The 26,045-nt window shown below is 45.0% G+C and overlaps 1 protein-coding gene across 1 annotated transcript in view; it reads left to right on the forward strand.

Annotated features, from left to right (window-relative positions):
* Positions 1-26,045, forward strand: part of CHRNA7 (cholinergic receptor nicotinic alpha 7 subunit) — a gene marked incomplete at both ends in the record, with an annotated part of 121,058 nt that overhangs the window by 45,659 nt on the left and 49,354 nt on the right. Inside the window, one exon of the mRNA XM_082843319.1 lies at positions 13,002-13,111. Within this exon, the coding sequence (XP_082699445.1) occupies positions 13,002-13,111 (110 nt within the window). The remainder of the gene's footprint in view (positions 1-13,001; positions 13,112-26,045) is intronic.

Genomic DNA, 26,045 nt, shown 5'->3' on the forward strand with positions numbered 1-26,045 from the left:
AAGTAGATTAAAGTTCTACTGAGCTCTTCCCACCAGAGAAACAGCCAGCTCTACCTGCCACCAGTTCTTCCCATCAGGAAACTTGCACAGGCCTCTTAGATACCCTCATCCACCAGAGGGCAGACAGCAGAAGCAAAAAGAACTACAGTCCTGCAACCTGTGGAATAAAAACCACATTCACAGAAAGACAGACAAGATAAAAAGGCAGAGGGCTATGTACCCGATGAAGGAACAAGATAAAACCCCAGGAAAACAACTAAATGAAGTGGAGGTAGGCAACCTTCCAGAAAAAGAATACAGAATAATGATAGTGAATATGATCCAGGACCTCGGAAAAAGAATGGAGGCAAAGATCGAGAAGATGCAAAAAATATTTAACAAAGATCTAGAAGAATTAAAGAACAAACAGAGATGAACAGTAAAATAACTGAAATGAAAAATACACTAGAAGGAATCAATAGCAAAATAACTGAGGCAGAAGAACGGATAAGTGACCTGGAAGACAAAATGGTGGAATTCACTGCTACAGAACAGTATAAAGAAAAAAGAATAAAAAGAAATAAAGACGGCCTAAGAGACATCTGGGACAACATTAAACGCAACAACATTCACATTATAGCGGTCGCAGAAGGAGGAGAGAGAGAGAAAGGACCCAAGAAAATATTTGAAGAGATTATAGTCGAAAACTTCCCTAACATGGGAAAGGAAATAGCCACCCAAGTCCAGGAAGCGCAGCGAGTCCCATACAGGATAAACTGAAGGAGAAACACAGCGAGACACATAGTAATCAGATTGGCAAAAATAAAAGGCAAAGAAAAATTATTGAAAGCAGCAAGGGAAAAACAACAAATAACATACATGGGAACTCCCATAAGGTTAACAGCTGATTTCTCAGCAGAAACTCTACAAGCCAGAAGGGAGTGGCATGATCTACTTAAAGTGATGAAAGAGAAGAACCTACAACCAAGATTACTCTACCAGGCAAGGATCTCATTCAGATTCTATGGAGAAATCAAAAGCTTTACAGACAAGCAAAAGCTAAGAGAATTCACCACCAAACCAGCTCTACAACAAATGCTAAAGGAACTTCTCTAAGTGGGAAACACAAGAGAAGAAAAGGGCCTAAGAAGCCAAACCCAACACAATTAAGAAAATGGTAACAGGAACATACATATTGATAATTACCTTAAACGTGAATGTATTAAATGCTCCAACCAAAAGACACAGGCTTGCTAAATAGATACAAAAACAAGACCCATATATATGCTGTTTACAAGAGACCCACCTCAGACCTAGGAACACATACAGACAGAAAGTCAGGGGTTGGAAAAAGATATTCCATGCAAGTGGAAATCAAAAGAAAGCTGGAGTAGCTATACTCATATCATAAAATAGACTTAAAAATAAAGAATGTTACAAGAGACAAGGAAGGGCATTACATAATGATCAAGGGATCAATCCAAGAAGAAGATAGAACTTATAAATGTATATGCACCCAACATAAGAGCACCTCAATACATAAAACAACTGCTAACAGCTCTAAAAGAGGGAACCGACAGTAACACACTAATAGTGGGAGACTTTAAAACCTCACTTACACCAATGGACAGATCATCCAAACAGAACATTAATAAGGAAACACAAGCTTTAAATGACACAATAGACCAGATAGATTTAATTGATATTTATAGGACATTCCATCCAAAAACAGCAGACTACACTTTCTTCTCAAGTGTGCATGGAACATTCTCCAGGATAGATCACATCTTGGGTCACAAATCCAGCCTCAGTAAATTTAAGAAAATTGAAATCATGTCAAGCATCTTTTCTGACCACTACGCTATGAGATTAGAAATAAATTACAGGGAAAAAAACGTAAAAAACACAAACACATAGAGGCTAAATAATACATTACTAAATAACCAAGAGATCACTGAAGAAATCAAAGAGGAAATCAAAAAATACCTAGAGACAAATGACAATGAAAACATGACGATCCAAAACCTATGGGATGCAGCAAAAGCAGTTCAAAGAGGGAAGTTTATAACTATACAAGTCTACCTTAGGAAACAAGAAAATTTGCAAATAATCTAACTTTACATCTAAAGGAACTAGAGAAGGAAGAACAAACAAAATTCAAAGTTAGCAGAAGGAAAGAAATCATAAAGATCAGAGCAGAAATAAATGAAGTAGAAACAAAGAAAATAGCAAAGATCAATAAAAGTAAAAACTGGTTCTTTGAGAAGATAAACAAAATTGATAAACCATTAGCCAGACTCATTAAGAAAAAGAGGGAGAGGACTCAAATCAATAAACTTAGAAATGAAAAAGGAGAAGTTACAGCAGACACTGCAGAAATACAAAGCATCCAAAGAGACTACTACTAGCAACCCTATGCCAATAAAATGGACAACCTGGAAGAAATGGATAAATTCTTAGAGAAGTATAACCTTCCAAGACTGAACGAGGAAGAAATAGAAAATATGAACAGACCAAACACAAGTAATGAAGTTGAAACTGTGGTTAAAAATCTTCCAACAAACAAAAGTCCAGGACCAGATGGCTTCACAGGTGAATTCTATCAAACATTTAGAGAAGAGCTAACACCCATCCTTCTCAAACTCTTCCAAAAAATTGCAGAAGAAGGAGCACTCCCAAACTCATTCTATGAGGCCAGCATCACCCTGATACCAAAACTAGGCAAAGATACTACAAAAAAAGAAAATTACAGACCAATATCACTGATGAATATAGATGCAAAAATCCTCAACAAAATACTAACAGACAGAATCCAACAACACATGAAAAGGATCATACACCATGGTCAAGTGGGATTTATCCCAGGGATGCAAGGATTTTTCAATATACTCAAGTCAATCAATGTGATACACCATATTAACAAATTGAAGAATAAAAACCATATGATCATCTCAATAGATGCAGAAAAAGCTTTTAACAAAATTCAACACCCGTTTATGATAAAAGCTCTCTAGAAAGTGGGCGTAGAGGGAACCTACTTCAACATAATAAAGGCCATATATGACAGACCCATAGCAAACATCATTATCAATGGTGAAAAACGGAAAGGATTTCCTCTAAGATCAAGAACAAGACAAGGGTGTCCACTCTCACCACTATTATTCAACATAGTTTCTGGAAGTCGTAGCCATGGCAATCAGAGAAGAAAAAGAAATAAAAGGAATACAAATTGGAAAAGAAGTAAAACTGTCATTGTTTTCAGATGACATGGTACTATACATAGAGAATCCTAAAGATGCCACCAGAAAACTACTAGAGCTAATCAATGAATTTGGTAAAGTAGCAGGGTACAAAATTAATGCACAGAAGTCTCTTGTATTCCTATACACTAATGATGAAAAATCTGAAAGAGAAATTAAGGGAACACTCCCATTTACCACTGCAACAAAAAAAATAAAATACCTAGGAATAAGCCTACCTAGGGTGACAAAAGACCTGTACGCAGAAAACTATAAGATGCTGATGAAAGAAATTAAAGATGATACAAACAGCTGGAGAGATATACCATGTTCTTGGATTGGAAGAATCAATATTGTGATAATGACTATACTACCCAAAGCAATCTGCAGATTCAATACAATCCCTATCAAATTACCAATGGCATTTTTTTACTGAACTAGAACAAAAAATGTTTAAATTTGTATGGAGACACAAAAGACCCCGAATAGCCAAAGCACTCTTGAGGGAAAAAAATGGAGCTGGAGGAATCAGGCTCCCTGACTTCAGACTATACCACAAAGCTACAGTAATCAAGACAATATGGTACTGGCACAGAAACAGAAATATAGATCAATGGAACAAGATAGAAAGCCCAGAGTTAAACCCAGGCACCTATGGTCAACTAATCTATGACAAAGGAGGCAAGGATATACAATGGCGAAAAGACAGTCTCTTCAATAAGTGGTGCAGGGAAAACTGGACAGCTACATGTAAAAGACTGAAATTAGAACACTCCCTAACACCATACACCAAAATAAACTCAAAATGGATTTGAGACCTAAATGTAAGACTGGACACTATAAAACTCTTAGAGGAAAACATAGGAAGAACACTCTTTGATATAAATCACAGCAAGATCTTTTTTGATCCACCTCCTAGAGTAATGGAAATAAAAACAAAAATAAACAAATGGGATCTAATGAAACTTCAAAGCTTTTGCACAGCAAAGGAAACCATAAACAAGATGAAAAGACAACCCTCAGAATGGGAGAAAATATTTGCAAACAAATCAATGGAGATAGGATTTATCTCCAAAATATATAAACAACTCATACAGCTCAATGTTAAAGAAATAAACAACCCAATCCAAAAATGGGCAGAAAACCTAAATAGACTTTTCTTCAAAGAATACAAACTGTTGGCCAAAAAGCACATGAAAAACTGCTCAGCATCACTAATTATTAGAGAAATGCAAATCAAAACTACAATGAGGTATCACCTCACAGCAGTTAGAATGGGCATCATCAGAAAATCTACAGACAAGAAATGCTGGAGAGGGTGTGGAGAAAAGGGAACCCTTTTGTACTGTTTGTGGGAATGTAAATTGATATAGCCACTATGCAGAATAGTTTTGAGGTTCCTTAAAAAACTAAAAATAGAATTACCGTATTACCCAGCAATCCCACTACTGGGCATATACCCAGAGAAAACCATAATTCAAAGAGACACATGCCCCCCAATGTTTATTGCAGCTCTATTTACAATAGCCAGGATGTGGAAGCAACCTCAATGCCCATCGACAGATGAATGGATAAAGGAGAAGTGGTACATATATACAATGGAGTATTACTCAGCCATAAAAGAACGAAATTGGGTCATATGTAGAGACGTGGATGGATCTAGAGACTGTCATACAGAGTGAAGTAAGTCAGAAAGAGAAAAACAAATATCGTATATTAATGCATATATGTGGAACCTAGAAAAATGGTACAGATGAACTGGTTTGCAGGGCAGAAACTGAGACACAGATGTAGAGAACAAACATATGGACACCAAGGGGGGAAAGTGGTGTGGTGGTGGTGGTGGTGATGTGATGAATTGGGAGATTGGGATTGACGTGTATACACTGATGCGTATAAAATGGTTGACTAATAAGAGCCTGCTGTATAAAAAAAGAAAAAAAAAGAAAAAAGATGGGGCTTTATTTTAAATTCATTAATGTATTCATAGATGACATTTTTATTGCTAAAACTGAGACATCGATACAGATTTCACTATCAATTCTATAACTTTTAAAAATAGATGTAGTAACGTATAGTTCAGAATGAAAGGTACTTTGTAACAACAGGTTTACTCAGTTCCTTGAACTTCTTACAGATTACATGCCAAAAATAATGAGTTTTCATCAACGTGTATCAGTGGACAACTTGATTAGTTTCTCCTTCAATTTTGCTGAAAACAAAGAATTTAAAGAATTAAAATGCATCTGGCCTTTGAAAGTATTTGTCACCCAAATTATTAACAAAATTGACATAGACACTGGTATTTTGAATGGACTTTTTCTTGCTTCTTGGGTCAGTGTCCCTAGGTAAGAGTTGAGAAAAGGGAAATAGGTCTTTATTTGTGAAGTGGGAGGGGGATACTTCAACATGGAGGCAAAGGATGCTCCCAGGCAATTCTTGGGCAGGTGAGTTTTAGTTGGCTACACGTGGACATTGAGGGATAGAAAACAGAAAATGGATTTACTTCACACTGTCTGCTGTTTGTCCCAGGGGTACCCTTAGCTACGTCTCAGACCCCTTGCAGAACTTTCCTGTAGTGAATAAAGTAGGAACCTTTGAGAGTCTCCCTTGCAGGATTTAAAGCAACGTTCTTCAGTGTGTGGATCCCACCTGCACACCTGTGCCCGCCGACTCCAGCTTCCCTCCTTTTGCCAGGGGTACAGAGTCTGTGTTCCCCTGGAAGCCAGCCCTTCCTCAGTGGGCTTGGCTCTGTCTCCTGGCACCTGCTGAGAGCTGGGCTTTCACAACTGCCCCTATCACCTGGAGCATCATAATAGTGTCTGTGAGCCACTCATTAGCATACAGACATGATGCAGTCTGTCCCCATAAATCCGCCTGGTGACTTCCTGGTTCCTCTTAACCTTTATGGCAAGGCTCCCCTGAGCAGTGACCCCTGCCCTACTGTCCTCAGTCTCTCCACTTGCATTCTCACTTAAACTCACCTTCATCTGGCTGTAAGCAAAGCACTAACCCCCAGGTTACTACATATTATGAGTAATGTTTTTACCCAGTTTATTTTGATGAGAATTTTCAACTATACCAAGAAGTTGAATTTATAGCACGCACCCATATACCTGCCTCCTGGATTCTATAATTAGCATTTTACTATACTTGCTTTATCCCATATCTGGGAATCTATTCATCTAGTTTATTTTTAAATGCAGCTCAAAGTAGAATAGTGGACAGTGGTGCCCTTTCACCCACATATTTCATGGAGATCTCGAGTTCAGAGGGTTTTTTTTTCTTTCTTTCAAGGTAAAGTATTTGCATACAATGCAATGCACAGATTCTGAGAGTGTATCTGTCAATAAATTGCCAGTAATGCCTTCAGGTCTGCAGCCCCCAACCCCATCCCCTGCATTCAGGACTGTCATGTAAGGTATAGCTCTGGGAATCCTGGGGCATAATGCAAATGTTTCCTTTTTTACATAAAACTGCTTGTTTCCCAAGCCCTCTAAAGTGCAGAGCTGCTGTGGACATTTTTCTCCTGGAGAGAGAGAGACACTGAATTTGCCCCTGGCATGTCAGGTCATGTTTCCCCGAGTCTCTGTTTCTTAGCCCTCAGTAAGTGATTGATCTTCAGCAATGTATATTATTTGGTGATTTTTACAAGGGTGTTGGTTTCCAGGAAAAATATAACTGGATTATTACTTACTGCATTGAGTTCAGGTTCTCCGTAAATAAACATCCTTGCTTTGGAGGATGTCACCAGAGGCCTCTAAATTTCTTTCAAGCACAGTGTATTTCTAATTAAGACTTGCATTTGCACAGGCACCTGCAGCTTCATTTGTTTTAAAACTCACTGTTTAATCTCATGTACCTATTCAACTAATCTTTTCAAGCACCTGCTTTGTGGAAAGCATTGAACTAGGCCATGTAAGGGGGGCCCAGAAAAGGATGAGACCCAGTTTCTACTTGCAAACCATTTCCAATCCGGCTGTGTAATTTACACTCTAAAGAAGATTCAAATATCAAGACCAAGTACCTCCCTAGAGAATTGGCAGGAGGCAGGCTAGCTGTGTAGACTGTGGAGTTGGCAGGTGGGAGAAATCTCTGCTTTACAGAAACGGGAGGGAGAGGAGGAAAGGCACAAACTCTTCTGAATGTGATGATCAGGGAGCCCGAGTGTCTCTAGGTGTGACCTTGCTAATTAGTGCTTCTTTCCAGGTGGAAAACAAGTTGGGTGCCTTCGTAGCGCATGTCCTTATAAAGCTGGGTGGCACATTTATCTGGCACCTGTAGCTCATGGAGCAGTTGTAACAGTAATTCCCAGCTGAATTTTAAGGAATCACAAGTATCTTGGATTTAGAGCAGACCTTAAAAGTTATCTAACCTCTGCCCTACCCAGTGTTTCCATCTGGAAAGCCATGGCATTCCTATTGTGGCCATAGCATGACCAATGGGGAACTCAGATGTCACCCCGACAAGGCTTGGGAGCTGCCCCAGAGCCATGTGTAAGAAGACCACCTTGATTCCTGCTCTTTGTGTTCTCCCAACTGGTGACCAGCCTCGCCTGCCCCAGCTATGGGGACAGACAAGAAGTGAGGCTCCATGCTGAAGACAGTCAAGGCCAGAGTCCCCAGGGAGGGAGGGCAGAAATGTGGACAGGAGGGGACAGAGGACCCAGGAAATTGCTCTCAGCAACTGGTTTTTCTCTCCTCTCATTTCATGTTGCTGAATTCCTGTTCTGAAAACCTGAATCCACATAATCTTTTCTCTAGGTATTTAAACTCTGAGGTCAATATTATACAAATGATGGATTTTCTATACATTCAAAAAGAGAAGCAGAGAAAGCATTCTCTTTGACCTACAGTTTGTTGATTGTGTTTTCCTTTCTCTTACCTGCCCTTGATTTGTAGGACTTTCCAGTTACTTAGATAACCTGAAGGAAGAGAACGTGTCTGATCTTTCTGTTTACCTCTATCTTCACAGGAGGAGGAAGCAGTTAGTGTATTTTCTCGGCAGATTAGTTTTATCATTTGGGGAGGCCTGTCAGACATAATCTGATTTAATCTACGAGAAGCCATTTCAGTTTCTAAAGAGACATTTGAGCCATCCAGAGACTTGTAGTTGCTTTAAAAAAAAATCTGTTGTCTTTAATTTTGGAATTTTGACCATTCTTCTGGTTTCAGGTTTCCCATCCTTCTTATGCTTATTTTTTACCTCCTAATTCTAATGATGGATTAGATTCTAAACCATATTTATTTCTAAAATGCTTACCTTCTTCATTTCTGCATTCTTTATCACTTTTCTCTGACAAATAGAAATGCCATACGTTATGCTCATAGATGAGATGTCGGTGGCTTGCTTAGGGCCATAAGAGTAACCCACGGTTAAGGGTGGTGTTTCAATCACTGTGTCCCACTGAAAGAAGAAAGTTTTAGGGCAGAAGGAAGGAGGAGGCCCACTCTCTTCCTCTGAGATCAAAACAGTTGACGGAAAGAATGTTCAGAGCATGTGTGTGTGAGGTGTTTCCTGACACCAGGCACTTGGCGTCTGCCCATCCAATAGCTGGTTCTGTGATTCTCGGGACTCGACCTTGGTGTCCAGCAGTTCAGTTTTATTCTGAGTTAGCGTGCAGTCCCTCGAGGTAAGGGCTTAGTCCCACAAACCGCCCCCACTTGAGACACAAACTGCAGATGGGGGAGCCAGGCAACCCACACTTCTGTCCAGCTGAGTTCAAATTGGACGTTCCCACCACACCCGGCTTGGGTACAGTATTTTCCTAGAACAGCTCCTGGAACTCAAGAGAAACCTTCATCTATGTTTCCAATTTATTATAAAGGATGCAGCTCATGCACAGCTGAAGGAGGAGATGCCAGGGCAGGTATGAGGCGAGAAGTGGAACTTCGGTCTCCCCACCCCAGCCACTGTGTCCCTGCACCATGATGTGGTCACCAGCCTTGTTTTTTGTTTGTTTTTTTTCCTGCTCCAACAGCATCATTTGTTTATTTTTTTATTATTAATTTTTGTATAGTATAGTTGCTTTACAATGTCAGCCTTATTGTTCAGAGTTTCATAACCCAGTCTCCAGCCTCTCTTCTCTTCCCAGAGATAGGGGTGGGGTGGGGATAAGGGTTCCCACCCTCTAATGCAGGGTTGATCTTTCCGGTGACCAGAGGCATTCTGCTGGCCTGAGGCTGACTAGGGGCCCCACCCTAAGCCAACTCATTAGTATAAAAAATATGCTTAAAAGACATATGATCACTCAGGAAGTTCCCAGGGTTTTAGGAGCTCTGTGCCAGGAACCAAGGAAAAAGACCAAATATATTTCTTATTATACCATACTGTATTTTTTTTAAATGAAGTAAACTTTCCCTTTTTTCTCTTTCATTCACTTGCTCTCACTCTCTGCTTGCTTTCTTTCTTGCATTAAATATTTCCATGCAAGTGTGCACACACACATTTAAAAAAAGTTTCCTGTGGGCCCAAGGCAGGTTGTAATAGGGCCAGTTCTCAGACCCCTGAAAGAGTGGGATTCTTACTGTGCATTTTAGATCAAGGGCCCCTTCTTCCCCTGCGTTTCCCCTTAAGCGTCCCATGTAATCGTATCTTGATGACTTAATGAGAAGGAATCACACAGAAATAGGGAGAGAATGCAAAGTGCAGCCTCTTCTGACGGGAAGCTCTGGGAGGGTTGGCGTTTCTAGGTTCATGCCTGTTTCCAGGTGCCCACGTGTGGAAGCCGTGCCAGCTGCTGTCTGTGCACAGATTTTGCTCAGTGCCTCTGCCTTCCCGGGCCTTGCAATCTGAGTGGGTAGTCAGTACTTAGGAGGATAGAAACTCCCCCCTCCTCTGCTTGTTTATGGGCCCCTTTCCACATCCATTCTTTTTTTTTTTTTTGCGGTACGCGGACCTCTCACTGTTGTGGCCTCTCCCGTTGCGGAGCACAGGCTCCAGACACACAGGCCCAGCGGCCATGGCTCACAGGCCCAGCCGCTCCGCGACACGTGGGATCTTCCCGGACTGGGGCACGAGCCCGTGTTCCCTGCATCGGCAGGCGGACTCTCAACCACTGCACCACCAGGGAAGCCCCTCCACATCCATTCTTAAGAAATCTTCATGCAAATCCAGGACAACGCAGCACCAAGGTTCCTGCTCCATCCACCTCCTGACACTGAGCTGGCCCTTGCTCTCTCCACCTTTGGCTGCAGCTCAGTTATTACAGTTCTCATGTCCTCTGAGATTTTGTGAAAGGGAGGGTTCCCTCTTCCTTTTAAAGCCATCATGTATCACGTGCCTCCCAGGGCCATGTGACTTACCTGCTGTGACACTATGTCATCGCATCCTTACAGCGCCTGATGAGGTGTGACACATACGAGCAAACTGCAGCACAGAGAGGGTGGTTTACCTGCTAGAGCTCAGTTCTTCTCTGCCGGAGCCTTGGTACAAACCCGCCTGTCTGATTCCAAAGCTCCCGGTAGCCCCCCTTTCTGCCGTGAGGGTGGGAGAGACCCAGCTTGGCTTTGGACTAAGGAAGAGCCCCAGAAGGGCAGTACCTTCAGGGATGATGAGCAGCCCACCTTGTTGGGGTGCAGAATCTGCCTGTGCAGACAGATTGGATGGGAAGAACCAACCACGGTAGAGCCCAGGAGTCACCCAGCTTGAAGTCAAATAATGCCGTTCTGAATCCTGATCCAGTGACCAACAAAAAATATATCACTTCTCTGGGCCTCAGATTTCTTTTGTAAATAGGAATAGTAATGCTGGCATCCTGGCATCCTGGTGAGCATGGTACACATAGCAGACACTGAGTGAGCAGGATGGCCGGGATACATGCCCTGGGGCACAGGGAGCTGGGGAGACGGGAGGGGTGAGGAATTGCCAGGGAGGCTTCCTGCAGCTCAGATCAGGTACCCTTAGGAGAGGTTTGAGTTTGACCAACAGAGTGCTCCCTCTTCCCTGCTTCCCCTTGCCCTGTGGCCATCATTTCAGCAGGCAGAGGAGATGGGTGTCTGCCTGCCACATCTACCTTCCTGGGCAGTTCTCGGGGCCCTGGGGCCCTGAGCAGCATGGTGGGAAAGGTGACAGTGTAAGGCTCTGTGATAATCAGCTGCCAGAGAAGCATCCCAGGGCTGGATATGAGGACTTGGTCAGGAAAGCACAGATGTTGGGCACATGAAGGCTTATGCCCAGAGCAAGGGAGAGGAAAGAAGGGAGCGCTGGGCAAATGGGGCAGAGTTGGAGCTGCTGGAGCGGACACAGCATGGCTGGTACCCAGGCCTTCCTGCAAAACCGCTCGAACAGGTCTGGCTCTTTCTGGGTGCTGTGCTGTCCTGTCACAGCAGGGTGAGGGTGGGAGAGACCCTCCCCAGCTGCACATGTCTAATTGGAAACATCGGCCTGGTGGGTCTCTATCCTAAATGCCCCAGATGATACTTCAGCACGTTAGGTAGCAATACACCCTCCTTTCCATGGTCCATGGCTGTGAAAGGCTGTTACTTGCCTGCATATTCCTTCTTGCCTGACTTCAGGTAGGCCCAGAACTGGGATGCTTGCCTGCCCTTTCCAGAGGATGGTGGGATCTCTGGGACATGCCCTTTGACCCCTGCTGCAAGTTTCAGTAGCTCTAGACCCACAGCCCCTTGGCTGCAATTCTCAAATCTCAGCAACTCTGAACATGACAGGATTTTTGGTTTGTTTGTTTTTGTTTTTATAACTTTACAGCAAACTGATATTGATATGCATTTATTTTCTCAGTAAAAATATGCATGTTTTGCTGCAGAAATAATGATTGATTATAGGGAGTTGTCCCTGGACCAGCTTGGGGTGTTGCATCACATACCTTTTTAATCTGAGAAAGTTTGAGCTCCAGAGCAGGTGGCCCCAGGGGGACTGAATACAGGATGGGGGCCTTTACTGGGTCTGCTCTGATTATGCACACCTGTAGGAGCTGATGAGTCCAAACCCAGCAGCCCTGCGGTCCTGGCTGGGTGGTGCTGGTTGTCCAGCAGTGCAGGTGGGGTCCTACCTAGACAGTCTTTACAGAGCTAGTGGACCCCAGGTAGCTCTGGGGTGCATAGTCCTGGTGCGGAGGACCCCAGACATGGGCCTTCATCTCACAAAGATCCCTCAAGAGCCAATTTCAGGCCTAGCCCCAAAGAGATGCACCTGTGTTCACGTGTTTATAACTATTTCCTGTACCCTCATGTGCTGATTCATTGTTTTACTGCCAACACCCATGTTTGCATTTTTGAGTTGTGGTGTCAGAAGCACTATTCCTACATGAAAATAATAATTCAAATCCAAAAACAGTGCCTTAGAAATTTCTGAGAGGTACCCCCGCAGCTGCACGAAGTTGTTTCATGGAAATAAATAGTCTTCATTTTTCCAGCTTGGTTCTCGTTCTAATTGAAATAATGAATTTATTTGTCCAAAGTGTCTTTACAATGGAAAACTTTGAAGGCAAAACAATTCTTCATTTGGCTAGGAAAAAACCCATCTGCTGTGGGAGGGGAAGGCTCGGGGGCATTCAGTGAACTGGAATTAACTTTAATGCTACCCTCTGACTGTGGTCATGGTGACAGCAGGATCTTAAATGTGATTTTTCTGCTATTCATGATCATTTTGTAAGGGGTTATTTAATTCCCAGTTTCCATATATTTTACAGATAGCAACTCAATTATGTAAATAAGTGTCTGGAATTCTTTTTGGTTTTGAACTTATCTAATAATCTCTTATAAGATATATTAGCAGGCAAGGAAGCAAAGTGCTGCTAATGCTACCCTCTGTGTTTGTCAGTCTTGGATGGATCACTATTTACAGTGGAATATGTCAGAGTATCCAGGCGTGAAGACGGTTCGTTTCCCAGATGGCCAGATTTGGAAGCCAGACATTCTCCTCTACAACAGGTAAGCACAGTGGACAAAGGAGAAAAATGAGTTTATTTTTGGACGTGTTTAACAATCAAACATATTTGAGTATTTTATAGCAATGCCAGTACATTATCTGTAACTTGGGACTGTGGATCCCCACGAAGCTTTGTAGGAAGCAGCTCTGTCCCATGTCCAGCGTTCTCTGTCCTGGCACGCAGGCCTGCAGCACCCAGCACACTGCCCCCGACGGCCATGTCCACAGGGCTGTGCATTACAGGTGTGTAGGTACTTGTGTGCATGTTGGCACTGAGACATTTTTGCTTGTGGCCATACCTTTGCCCCTGAATGACAGCAGTTACAGTCACAGCATGAGAAGTTGCTGGTCAACGGGATGCATGGCTGGAGTCCACTTTCTGGGACCCAGGTCCTCATTTGATGCAGTGTCCTTTGGGCATTGGGAGAGCCTTGTGGGGCAGCTGAGCACAGGAGACTGTCATCTCTAGCCACACTCAGAAGCTTGTACCTGACAGAAGACAGACAGATAGCAGTCATGTTCTAATAAATGTAGTCCTTCTCCTGAGGTCAGGAAAGGAAGGATTCATTAGTCATCCAAAGCTGTCTGATTTGTAGAGTGGAAGCCCAGAAGGCAGATATCCAGGTAGGGTAAATTTCTAGAAGCATTAAATTATTTGCTAAACTACATAGTCACAAAAGGGAACCCAGCGCCTTTCTTTCTAATAAGGCTTAGGATGGGATAACCAGCTTAATATACAAGAAAGATATTTCCTAGTGATGGCTGCTGCCTCTGGTCCCACCTGGACAAGAAGGAAGCCGAATACCTTCCTGACTCAGGAAACAGTGCTGCCATCGGCCACTGCCCACGGTCATCCCCCCGGGACCAGCTGATGTGTTTGTCCTGCACTGGCTCCTTCCAGAAGGCTGGGTATTCCAAGTCTTGTTTTCCCTTTTAATTGTTTTTCTTTCTTACTGACATCACATTTCATTTGAATCCTTGGGCCTGTCTCTAGAAGACTACACCTCTTCGATTTGCTGCCACTCTTCAGTTTCTTAAATTAGTTCAGGCAGCTGAGCTTTGAAAGATGTCTCAGGTCAGAGTAAGTGATCCCAACTGAGTAGAAGCACAGGAGTCCCCATGCCTTCTCCTTGGCTCATCTGTTTCCTGGGGGTGGCTATGTTAGTTGCCCAGGGCTGCTAGAACAAAATACCGCAGACTGGGTGACTTAAACAACAGAAATTTATTTTCTCAGAGAAATTTATTTTCTCTTGGAGGCTGGAAGTCCCAGATCCAGGTGTGTGCAGGGTTGGTTTCTCCTGAGGCCTCTCTCCTTGGCTTGCAGATGGCCACCTTCTCCCTATGTCCTCACAAGGTCTTCCCTCTGTGTGTGTCTGTGTCCTCATCTCTTCTTATAAAGACATTAGTCATGTTGGATTAGGGCCTATTCTAGTGACCTCATTTTAACTTAGTTACCTCTTTAAAGACTATCTCCAAATACAGTTTTGCTCAGAGATACTTGGGCATGTGGATTAGGACTTCAACCGATGACTTTTGGGGGAACACAATTCAGCCTATTACAGGGGCATTGCCGTTGACTGCTTAAGGACAAAGGGTTAGGATTGAACAAGTCTGGGTGTAAATCTTAACCATAATGTTTACTATGTCTGTAAGTCTCAGATTCCTCCTTTGCCCGGTGGGGGAAATGCCAGCCTCACAGAGTTTGGAAGGATGACTGCAGATGTACGTGGCATGCTTGGGTGGTACTTGGCAAAGAGTAAACATGCACTAATGGCAGTCGTGTGCTCACAGGCCTGATGATGAGGATTTCTGCTTCAAGTAAGACGGGTTTGACAGTTTAAAAAAGAAATACCTATAATGTTTTCCATTATTCTCAATTCAGTTTTTTTATCTGAAATCAAGAATAAATATGATAATATGGTAGAATCTTAAGAATGAGGCTTTAAGAGATGGGTCTTATGGCTTATCTGTAAGACCTTAAACCCCAATAAATAAAATGTTTGGAGTTCTGGGGCTTCCCTGGTGGCGCAGTGGTTGAGAGTCCGTCTGCCGATGCAGGGGACACGGGTTCATGCCCCGGTCCGGGAAGACCCCACATGCCGCAGAGCGGCTGGTCCCGTGAGCCATGGCCGCTGAGCCTGCGTGTACAGAGCCTGTGCTCCGCAGCAGGAGAGGCCACAGCAGTGAGAGGCCCGCGTACCAAAAAAAAAAAAAAAAAAATGTTTGGAGTTCCTAATATTTTGGCTAATGAAGAGTTACCAAGTATTCTATACATACCTGAATTTCAAGGAGCAAAGATACAGCGGTCTCCGTCTGATGGATGACACCTGGGACCCGGCTCCCAGGAGTAATGCTTCCCCTTCTTCCTCTCCTGTATGCCCTGAAGCTCCAAATAACCATCTTCCTCCTGCCTCTCAGTCCCGTATCCCTATTGAATGAGTCTGCCAGCCTCTGCCACGGGATCTGTAGAGGCTGCCTCCTCTTCTGCATTAGTTTTCTTCCGAGAAATGAGATAACAGGATTTTTTACCTGAAGTAACTGCTAACTATATGGCTGCGCGTCCATGTGAGCACAGCGAGGGCTAAGCAGGTTACGGAAGATATTGAAGCCAGTCGTAGACACGGCGCCCGTTATCTTTTGCTGCTTAACAAATTAACAACTGACCCTGAGCTTAGTGGCTTAAGGAAAAAACACAGCGCAGATAATTTCTCGCCATGCTGTGGGCTGGCTGGGCCCGCGTGGCTGCTCGTCTGCTCTGTGAGATGCTGGCGGAAGGCAACGGGCCGGGGCTCAGATGAGCTGGGATGTGGGGATGCACCGCCAGGGCTGGCAGTGGTGGTGATGGTGCCGTGGGTGGGGGCTCAGCCGGGGCTGCACCTGTGCCAGCTCGGCTGTCTCCTCCCTCCCCGAAGGTCTTCCACGTGGCCTGGCAACACAGGAGAGGCAGGAAGTGGGGGCTCCGGGGCCCTTAGGGACTGAGCGTGAGAAACCAGTCAGCCCTTTACCTGGTGGTCCTGTTGGGCAGAGTAGATCTGGACGCAGCCTGGAGGAGGGAGGAGAAATCAGCTGTCCCCTTATCCAGGGCACCAGGGAGGGAGGTGGGGAGGCTACCCTGGGGAGACCAGCTGTCCAGGCTGAGAGGGGACAGTGATGACACAGGAAGGTCAGAGTAAAGACTGGGAGGAGTGGAAGGACCAAAACAGATGCGCATAATGAAGGAGCACTCAGCTCAGGGCGCCCTGTGGGGCTAGGAGGAGGGGGAGACGCAGGGTGACACCGTTATCCCTGCCTCCATGGGCTAGCCTGCCTCCGCTGCCACTCCTCCTGCCGCACTTGTGTGTGGGCCCCCCGCCACCCCCCACCCCGCAGCCTCCTCTTCCACCTGCTGTCCGTCAGCTCAGGGATGTGCCCCGACTCCCACTGTTTACACATGCCCCCTCTCGGCATGGGACAGTCACCCTTCTCTCTGCCCCCAGACCTCAACTCGACACCCCTTTGGCTCCAGACCCCTCTCTCTGTCACCTGATCTCCTAGAAGGGCGTTCCTGTGCCCAGTAGCACGCAGGTTCTGCCTCCTCTCCTGGGCACCTGGAAAGCACCTGACTAATATTTGCACAGATGAGATGGAAGCACGGAGGGAGGGCCCAGGTGTGAGGAGGAGCAAAGGGGATGATCTTTGTGATGCCAGTGCCGCTAAGGACAGCAAAGGGAAGAAAGGAAGGAGAGAAGTCATATTGGCAGCCTGGAAAATGTGAGACTGGGTGACTGAGTCCAGAAACTGACACAGGAAGTAGCAAAAACAGGCCTGAATTCAGTAAGATCCTAACCTTCCGATACTATTCTGTTATGGAGGATTTTGAGAGATGTTGAACTTGATGCTTTCCACCAGCCAGAGGGTCTCAGAATAGTACGTTTCCTCAGTGGGTGCATGTGATAGTTCATTATGTGTGTGTGATGGGGCTGGGCGTGCTTCCTTGAGGAGGGGACGTGCCGTCCTTCTGTGTGAGCCGTGGTTTGGAAGGGAGCATTGATTCAGGTCAGGGGGAAACATCACCAACATGTATGTTACATTTCTGCTTCTCTTCCAGCTCAATTTTGTAGTCCAAGTGCGAGCCCCACGTGGTTTTTGAGATAGAATACATTTCCTGTGCTTTGAAGAGGCTGGGTCACTGCAAAACAGCCATCTCTGCATCATTTCTGGGATGCACTGCTTTAGTTCCCTGAGGGATGGTGAACAAGTTACCACTGCTGGCCAGCTGGCTGGGTGGCTCTGAGGAGAGGACGGGCACTGATAAAACCATCCCTGCTAGATGCTGAGCCCAGTGGTTTCTTGGTTACTTTGTTCTGCTTTACTTTCAAGGATCCTTGCAGTTCAAGGATTTGTCTGAACACAGTCTTGCTCAAAGTGAGTAGCAACTGTGGATGGCTTGTTACGATTTCCTCCCCTTTTTTGGTTTTTATCTTCTGTATGATTACGCTTATTGATGTTCTAGAATAGGGGATACAAATCAATAAAATGGTTGCCTCTGGGAGGGACATTTGACTGGAAAGGGGCATGAGGGAACTTTCTGAGATAATGGGAGTGTCTGTATCTTGACTTCATGGCGATTATGGTCACATGAATGTAATCTGCATCAAAATTCAATGAACCAGGACCTCCCTGGCGGCGCAGTGGTTAAGAATCCGCCTGCCAGTGCAGGGGACATTGATTCGATCCCTGGGCCAGGAAGGTCCCACATGCCGCAGAACACCTAAGCCTGTGTGCCACAACTACTGAGCCTGCGAGCCACAACTGCTGAAGCCTGCGTGCCTAGAGCCCATGCTCTGCAACAAGAGAAACCACCGCAATGAGAAGCCCGTGCACTGCAACGAAGAGTAGCCCCCACTCGCCACAACTAGGGAAAGCCCACGCACAGCAATGAAGACCCAACACAGACCAAAAAAAAAAAAAAAAAAAAAAAAAAAATTCAGTGAACCACACACCAAAACTCTGTGCTTTCTTCTTGTAAATTATAGATCAATTTGAAACGTGTAATAGGTTGAATAGCAGATGGTTCACAAATAAAGAGAAGATCAGTGAACTGGAAGGCACATTTAAGTCATTTACACAGAATGTAGCAAAGGGATGCAAAAAGATGAAAAATAAGAGAAATGTCGCGACTTGGAGAATAGAGTGAGGTGTCCTTAAAGTGTTTAATTGGAGTCCAAGATAGAACTAATAGAGAAAATGAGGGAAAAGCAGTGTTTAAAGAAATAATGGCTGGGAATTTTCCAGAAATTATAAAAAATACAAACCATCAGGTAAAGGAACCCCAACCAATCCTAACTGGGACAAATGGTGTTTATTGCAGTCCCTGTCTTTGCAGAACAAATCATTCCAAAATTTAAAATAAGAATCCTTGTGACTTCCCCCCGTCACTGTGGGTCAGGGATTTGGGGAGGGGTCCAGCCCGGTGCTCTGACTCCAGGTCTCGTGAAGTTTCAGCCCAGTGCTGGCTGGGGCAGCAGTCAGCGAGGAGCCTGACTGGGGCATCCCAACAACCCAGATGGCTGGCAAATTGATTTTGGCCCTCAGTTGGGAGCCTTAATTCTTATGCACATGGGTTTCTTAATGGACTGCATGTCCTCCTGGTGTGGTGGCTGGCTTCCCTCAGAATGAGTCATGCAAGAGACTGACCAGGGAAAAGCTACAATGCCTGTGGACGGAATGAAAGGCCTGGCTGGTATCAGCATCGCTTTTCAGAGGAAAGCCTGAGCTCCAGCAACGTCTTGGCCACCCCTGCACTGTGCAACCATGGGCGGCTGCCTCAGCCTCTCCAGGCTTCTCAGTTCTTGAGCTGTTTCTTCAGAAAATCCTATGACAATAATGGAATCTTTGTTGATGAAGGTAATTTGCTGATGTTTTTGTTGGCTCTGTATTTTTAGGACAGCGAGGGGTGTCAACCATCTCTTTCTCACAGGCTGTGCAAAACCACATTTGCACGTCTGCAGGCACCTGTCTGGCTCTGAGGCTGCAGGCTTCTGGCTCCAGCCCTCTTTCTGTCACATGTTCCCTGACCCTGTGGCTGATGGCAGACCCTGGGGAGAGGGCAGTGCATGCAGTGTGATCCAGCCCAAGAGGGCTTGTAATTGTGCTGATCAGTGAGTCACCAGTGAAATAGAATTTATTCTCTTCCCAAGTGTCTTAAATTCCCTTAGAAATCAAGACAAGGATTCAAGTGCACATTGTCTGAGAGAGGACGTGAGACCAGGGAGGGAGGGAAACCAATATAGGATGCGTCAAAAAGCTACTGCTGTGGGCAACAGGGCCCATTCCCACCGGGGACGTCCGGGATGTTTATCTGCCCACTGCCTTCTGTCCTAGATTGACAGCTGCTTCCAGGGGTATCATTCTGTTTGCCTGTCCCATGCACAAACCAGAGCCTCTGTCAGGGCTGCCGATTCTTGGCATGGGCAGCTGTCAGGGCCTCAGGCACGGGCACAGCTGTCAGCATCATCAGCTCAGTGCAGGTGAGTGGCCCACTGAAGTTCTAGTCGTCTTCACCTTGGCCTGATTGAAGGTCCAATCCCAGCTCCTGGGGGAAGGGCAGCAGTGATGTGAGTGATGGGAAAGCATCTTGGGACTCAGGCAAAGTGGAGGAGGCAGGCAGGTGGCAAAGGTAACAGAGACCAGCTGGGACCTGCATCCTTGTGAGTGGTAGTTGCTCCCCTGGGCAGCATGCGTTGTCATGGTATCACAGTGGTCCACGTGTGGGATGGGATCTTAGGTAGTGAATCCCTTAGACTCAGTGCTGTCGCTGCTATTGGCTTCACAAGGAGGTTCCCAGGTTGATGCTCCCAGGCCCATCACACAGCCGTGGCTGGTCTGGGGGTGGGGGTCAGGGCAGGAGGCATCACTGAAAGGACGTCAGTGGCAGCTCTTGTTACGGCAGGAAACTCCAGTTGAGCAAAGGTAATTTTCAGCTTTGGATCTTAGAGAAGGAGGCTTTAGGGTGTGCTGTGATAGCATCTGCGTTATCAAATCTTCTGACCTAACCTGGAGGGAGGCTGTTTGTAGATAAGGTGAGGTGAGAAGAGGGCGGAGCAGTTTTTAGGAAGTGAGTGGAACCTGCCAACTTTGTCCATCCAAACCTCCCCCTTCTCACCCCTGCCACTGTTGATGTTTGGTTTTCGTTTGTCTCTTCACTCAACCAATATTTAATGAAGGCTTACATGCTGTTATCACCCAGTGTTCTAGGATCTGAGGACATCGCAGCGATCAAGATGGACAGCCCTCTAGGGGAAAGGAGAGAGGGAGGGGAGAGCATGCATCATGCTCTGATGATCAGCCCCAGGTTTTTGGGGCTTTGATAATTGGGGAGAGAGCCTCACATGTGCTGGAGCCAGAGGTGGGGTGTGAGACCAGCAGAATGGCTAGAGGGAGGCTGTGGAAGAAGTCAGACCATCAGGGAGGCAAATGCTCTTGGCAGAAAGAACAGGTGCACAGGCCTGTCAGGAAAGGTTGTGAAAGGCTTTGAAACGCAAAACATCATCATCATAAAATAAATAAAATGGTGAAGGAGAGAAAGATGAGTAGGAGTCTATGACATCTCCATGTGAGGTCACCTGCACCCTCTAGGTTATCAGATGCTCTAGTAGACTCAGTAGGTCATGGTCTTTGACTTACCTTTCACCTTTGTAAGTTCTAGAACCAGTAGTGGTGGAGATAATTCCAGTCCATAGAGAAGCAAATGGATTCTGTCTGGTGGACTCTTCTGTGAATAGACGGAATCAGCATTCCTGGTCACCAGTGTCCATGTCTGCTCTTTGGTTGCTCCTTAGAATTGGTCTTTGATGCCTTGCTGTTGCCCTCATTACCTAATGACTGAAAAAAAAAATCTTTGACACATGTTCATTTTATATTTGTGTAAGTATCATGATTTTATCTTTTTAAAATGTATCTTTTTTAGATCAACCTGAGGCGGGAACGTGTCATCTAGATCTGTCCTCGGAGCAGAAGGGGCCAGGGTGGCAGGAGTGGCAGGGGAGAGACTCAGAGACACTGGAGGTGCCGCCCAAGTCTCCCAGGTCTTGGCTTTTACTTTGAATGAGACAGGAGAGCCTCTGAGCCGCTTGGTAGAATTGCATTTCCTTTTTTGCTCTGAATAACTGTCAAAATCCTAATTCATATTCTCCTTTTGACTTGCTAGCAGCTGATTCCCATCCCATGGTTATTTGTCTGGAAGTTATTATCTGTTCTTCTCTGCTTGCACACTCCTCCCAGCTTACGGCAGTGGACGTGTTTGACCTCTGTCATTTCCTCCAGCATCTTGGTAAAATCAGGGGACAGAGGGCACGTGGACGTGCATCCTCATTCAGCTGCTGGGATCCCAGAGACCCGGCTGCCTCATACTGACTTGGAGCCCAGCCTTTCTGCACAGCATGGACTGTCACTAGCCGACCTTTAGTGCCCCTGCTTTGCTCCACTCTTTCTGCAAAGGGCTGGGTGGCTTCAAAGTCTGTGTTAGCATCCACGTTTCTCAGGGCAGGAAACTGGTGCCTGGAGAGGTTCAGCCACTTGCCCGAGGTTACCCAGCAGGGCATGCTTGACTCTGGAGTGTGATGTACTTGCCTCTAGCTATGCTTTTAGAGTTCTTGTGTTTTATGTTTCTACAAGTTAGACAAAGTGGAATCACTCCTCTCGCTTCCTGAGAATTAACTCCACTTTCAGACCTTCTCTGGCCACTCTGTCTCAGCCTTTTTTTCTTGCACTCTGGAAGGCGTGAGCCTGTCTCCTCCCAGTTTCAGAGCCGCTGGGGGATTTTCATACATCGCTTCTTGCTGATCTTTCCTCAGCATCCGACAACCGAATTTTCCTGGACCAAATCCCTTGCCAGCCAGCGTGGAATGACAAAATGCAAACTGCTGGGTGAGAGTTAGAGTAGAATTTCAAACAGAGAGCCGGGCGCTGCAGCCAGCTGGGTTTTCTAGGGATAGCTTTGTATCCAGGGCTGCCCCGGCAAGACTCTCTTCCTACCTGTGGTGCCAGGCCAGCCCATGGATTCCCCCACCTCCTGCACCCTGAGGGCTGCAAGACCCAGCCAGCCCAAGAGCCTGGCTTTGGGAGTTGAGCTTATTGATCTTCGTGATATCAGACATGGAGCCAACTCAGCTGTAAGGGTCTGTGTAGTAAATACGTGAGACAGGAATTCAATGGGGAGTTCAGTCATCCTCAGGAGCCTCCTGAGGGAAGGGAGAGGCCAAGGTCAGCCCTCACGCTGCCCCCCTCTCAGCCTGCTATGGGGTCCCTGTGGGATCTCCACTGCCTACCCAGGCTGTGGGCCATCTGTACAGAGGAAGGAGAGCATAGGAAGTGGTGACTGACAGGGACAAGACATGGGGGTGGGGTGCTGGTCCTCCCCCGAAGCCCAGGACTTCAGCTGTGCAGGGGCTGGGTCAAGCTGAGTGTGCCTACGGCATGTGTCAAAATCTGGAGGAACTGGGCTGTGGGGCAGGGTCTCTGGGCCGGTGTGGTGTAGCCGATGCTGTCTGTGCAGCTCAGGGGAATCTTCTGAGGACACACCTTCACTGCCCTTGAGTCGTTTGTAATCAGTTACACATTACTTCATCCTGGTGGGGGGATCTGATCTGATTCCTGATTGCAGTGAAGCCATGTGGAATTACTCTCCCTCACTCGCAATTAAGGAAACTGTTTCTGAGACACAGGACCAAGGCCTTGACTCCCAAACCTTTGACTTTTCCCAGCACTTGACAGTCTTGTCATGGGTGTAAGACAGGGGCTCAGAAGATCATCTTACAGAACAGATGATGTGAGTCAGGGGTCGGGCAAGATCTGGAGGAGAGAGACCCTCATCCAGTGGCGGGGGAAGAAGTTGCTCCTGGGAAGGGGGCCAGACTGGACCTGTCTGCCAGGGGCAGTCCTGGCGCAGCCGTTAACTGTGCCTCTTTCACTTCTAAGAGTGGCCCAGCTTAGATAATAATGTATGTGGTCCTCTCACTTAGGACAAGTGGCTACAGGGAGACAACAGTTAAATGAAGACCTGGAAGCCAACAGGATAGGGCACTTCAGGGGGAAACACTAGGTGAGGCCATGGCATGGAGCTCTTAGCGGGGGACCGTGGGTGACAGTCTTGGAAGGGAACAAATGTTGCAGGACCCCCAAAACATTGCTTTTATTTAATTCAAGGGAGGGGGTAAAGAACAGGATAATAGGCCAGGATGAAGTACAGTAAGGCATTCAGACCAGTCCAGCTGGGCTTCTCCTCCAGGACTCTGCCCTTGATGTCCAGTGCAGTTGTTGCCTCTGGGATGCTGTGGGCCTCAGAGGCCTTGGTGTTTCTCAGCATTACATCATGTGCAAATCCAGTTTAACACTCAGGTTCCTCCCCTCTGGCCAGCGAGCTCTGTCAAAAGAATCACGTACTATTCACATCTTTGATTCCTAAAAGTAAATGTGGCAAACAGCACATGGAAGGCATCAAATTAGAGTGAGTGGATGCAGTGTTGGGGGCTGTGACCCTGGTACAGTAGGGAATCGCTGGAGGCCTTAGTGTTTGGCACTCACAGCTCTGGATTAAGAGATCCATTCCCAACAGCAATAAACAAAAAATAAGTGAACTCTGGTTGTTTGGGGCAGGGGTGAGGGGTATGGGTCATAAAATGCAAATATCTAGAGTTTATCATTCTCTTTTCTCCTTCACTTTCCCTATCAATCTATCATGCAGGATTATCCAATTTAAACTACTCAAGTTATCTTTTAGCATGATTTATGGTGTTTTATTGAAGATAGACTATACCTTCTTAATCAGATCTTTTTGTTACTCTCATTATGTATCACTGTGGCTTTGGGTTCCATACTGGAAGATTACACATGCATTCTATTCTAGTTTTTTCTCATGCTTTTTGCTTTTCTAATGCTTTTTGCTTTTCATTTTGTGGGTTTTTTTTTTTTTTTTACTTAAATTTTTTTAATGGTGCAAGGTAAGGGTCTAACTTTACTTTTATTTAAAGGGTAGAAAATGGTTCTAACATGATGTCCTAAACATTCTGTCTTTTTCCTCCTGAATTGAAATGGGATACTTGTATTCCTCTATTCAGTATCAGTAGCCTACTTAGTGCTAAGGAGAGATACAAAAAGAGACATATATTTTGAATATCATGCTGAAATATTAAAATATCCAAAATACAGGGAAAACCTTTAGAATCCCTCAAAGTGAAAAATTACAGTAACAAGAAACAAATTTGGGCTAAGTTAATAAGGTCTTCCTCAAATATTAGAGGGAAATTATTATTATTTTTTAACATCTTTATTGGAGTATAATTGCTTTACATTGTTGTGTTAGTTGCTGCTGTATAACAAAGTGAATCAACTATACGTATACATATATCCTCATATCCCCTGCCTCTTGCGTCTCCCTCCCACCCTCCCTATCCCAGCCTTCTAGGTGGAAACAAAGCACCCAACTGATCTCCTTGTACTGTGCGGCTGCTTCCCACTAGCTATCTGTTTTACATTTGATAGTGTATATATGTCAATGCTACTCTCTCACTTCGTCGAGCTTCCCCTACCCCCTCCCCATGTCCTCAAGTCCATTCTCTTCCTCTGCGTCTTTATTCCTGTCCTGCCCCTAGGTTCTTCATAACCATTTTTTTTTTTTTAGATTCCATATATATGTGTTAGCATACGGTATTTGTTTTTCTCTTTCTGACTTACTTCACTCGTATGACAGACTCTAGATCCATCCACCTCACTACAAATAACTCAATTTTGTTTCTTTTTATGGCTGAATAATATTCTATTTTATATATGTGCCACACCTTCTTTATCCATTCATCTGTCAATGGACACTTAGGTTGCTTCCAAGTCCCGGCTGTTGTAAATAGTGCTACAATGAACATTGTGGTATATGTCTCTTTATGAATTTTGTTTTTTTCAGGGTATATGCCCAGTAGTGGGATTTCTGGGTCATATGGTAGTTATGTATTTAGTTTTTTAAGGAAATTCCATACTGTTCTCCATAGTGGCTGTATCAATTTACATTCCCACCAACAGTGCAAGAAGGTTCCCTCTTCTCCACACCCTTTCCAGCATTTATTGTTTCTAGATTTTTTGATGATGGCCATTCTGACCGGTGTGAGGTGATACCTCATTGTAGTTTTGATTTGCATTTCTCTAATGGTTAGTGATGTTGAGCATCCTTCATGTGTTTGTTGGCAATCTGTATATCTTCTTTGGAGAAATGTCCATTTAGGTCTTCTGCCCATTTTTGGATTGGGTTGTTTGTTTTTTGGATATTGAGCTGCATGAGCTGTTTGTATATTTTGGAGATTAATCCTTTGTCAGTTTCTTCCTTTGCAAATGTTTTCTCCCATCCTGAGGGTTGTCCTTTCGTCTTGTTTATGGTTTCCTTTGCTGTGCAAAAGCTTTTAAGTTTCCTTAGATCCCATTAGTTTTATTTTTGTTTTTATTTCCATTTCTTTAGGAGGTGGGTCAAAAAGGATCTTGCTGTGATTTATATCATAGAGTGTTCTGCCTATGTTTTCCTCTAAGAGTTTGATAGTGTCTGGCCTTACATTTAGGTCTTTAATCCATTTTGAGTTTATTTTTGTGTATGGTGTTAGGGAGTGTTCTAATTTCATTCTTTTACATATAGCTGTCCAGCTTTCCCAGCACCACTTATTGAAGAGGCTGTCTTTTCTCCATTGTATATTCTTGTCTCCTTTATCAAAGATAAGGTGAGCATATGTGCGTGGGTTTATTTCTGGGCTTTCTATCCTGTTCCATTGATCTATATTTCTGTTCTTGTGCCAGTACCATACTGTCTTTTTTTTTTTTTTAATTTAATTATTTATTTATTTTTGGCTGTGTTGGGTCTTTGTTTCTGTGCGAAGGCTTTCTCTAGTTGCGGCAACTGGGGACCACTCTTCATTGCGGTGT

The sequence above is a fragment of the Leucopleurus acutus genome (genome assembly GCF_964270905.1).
Source record: "Leucopleurus acutus genome assembly, chromosome: 1".
Taxonomy (NCBI): Eukaryota; Metazoa; Chordata; class Mammalia; order Artiodactyla; family Delphinidae; genus Leucopleurus; species Leucopleurus acutus.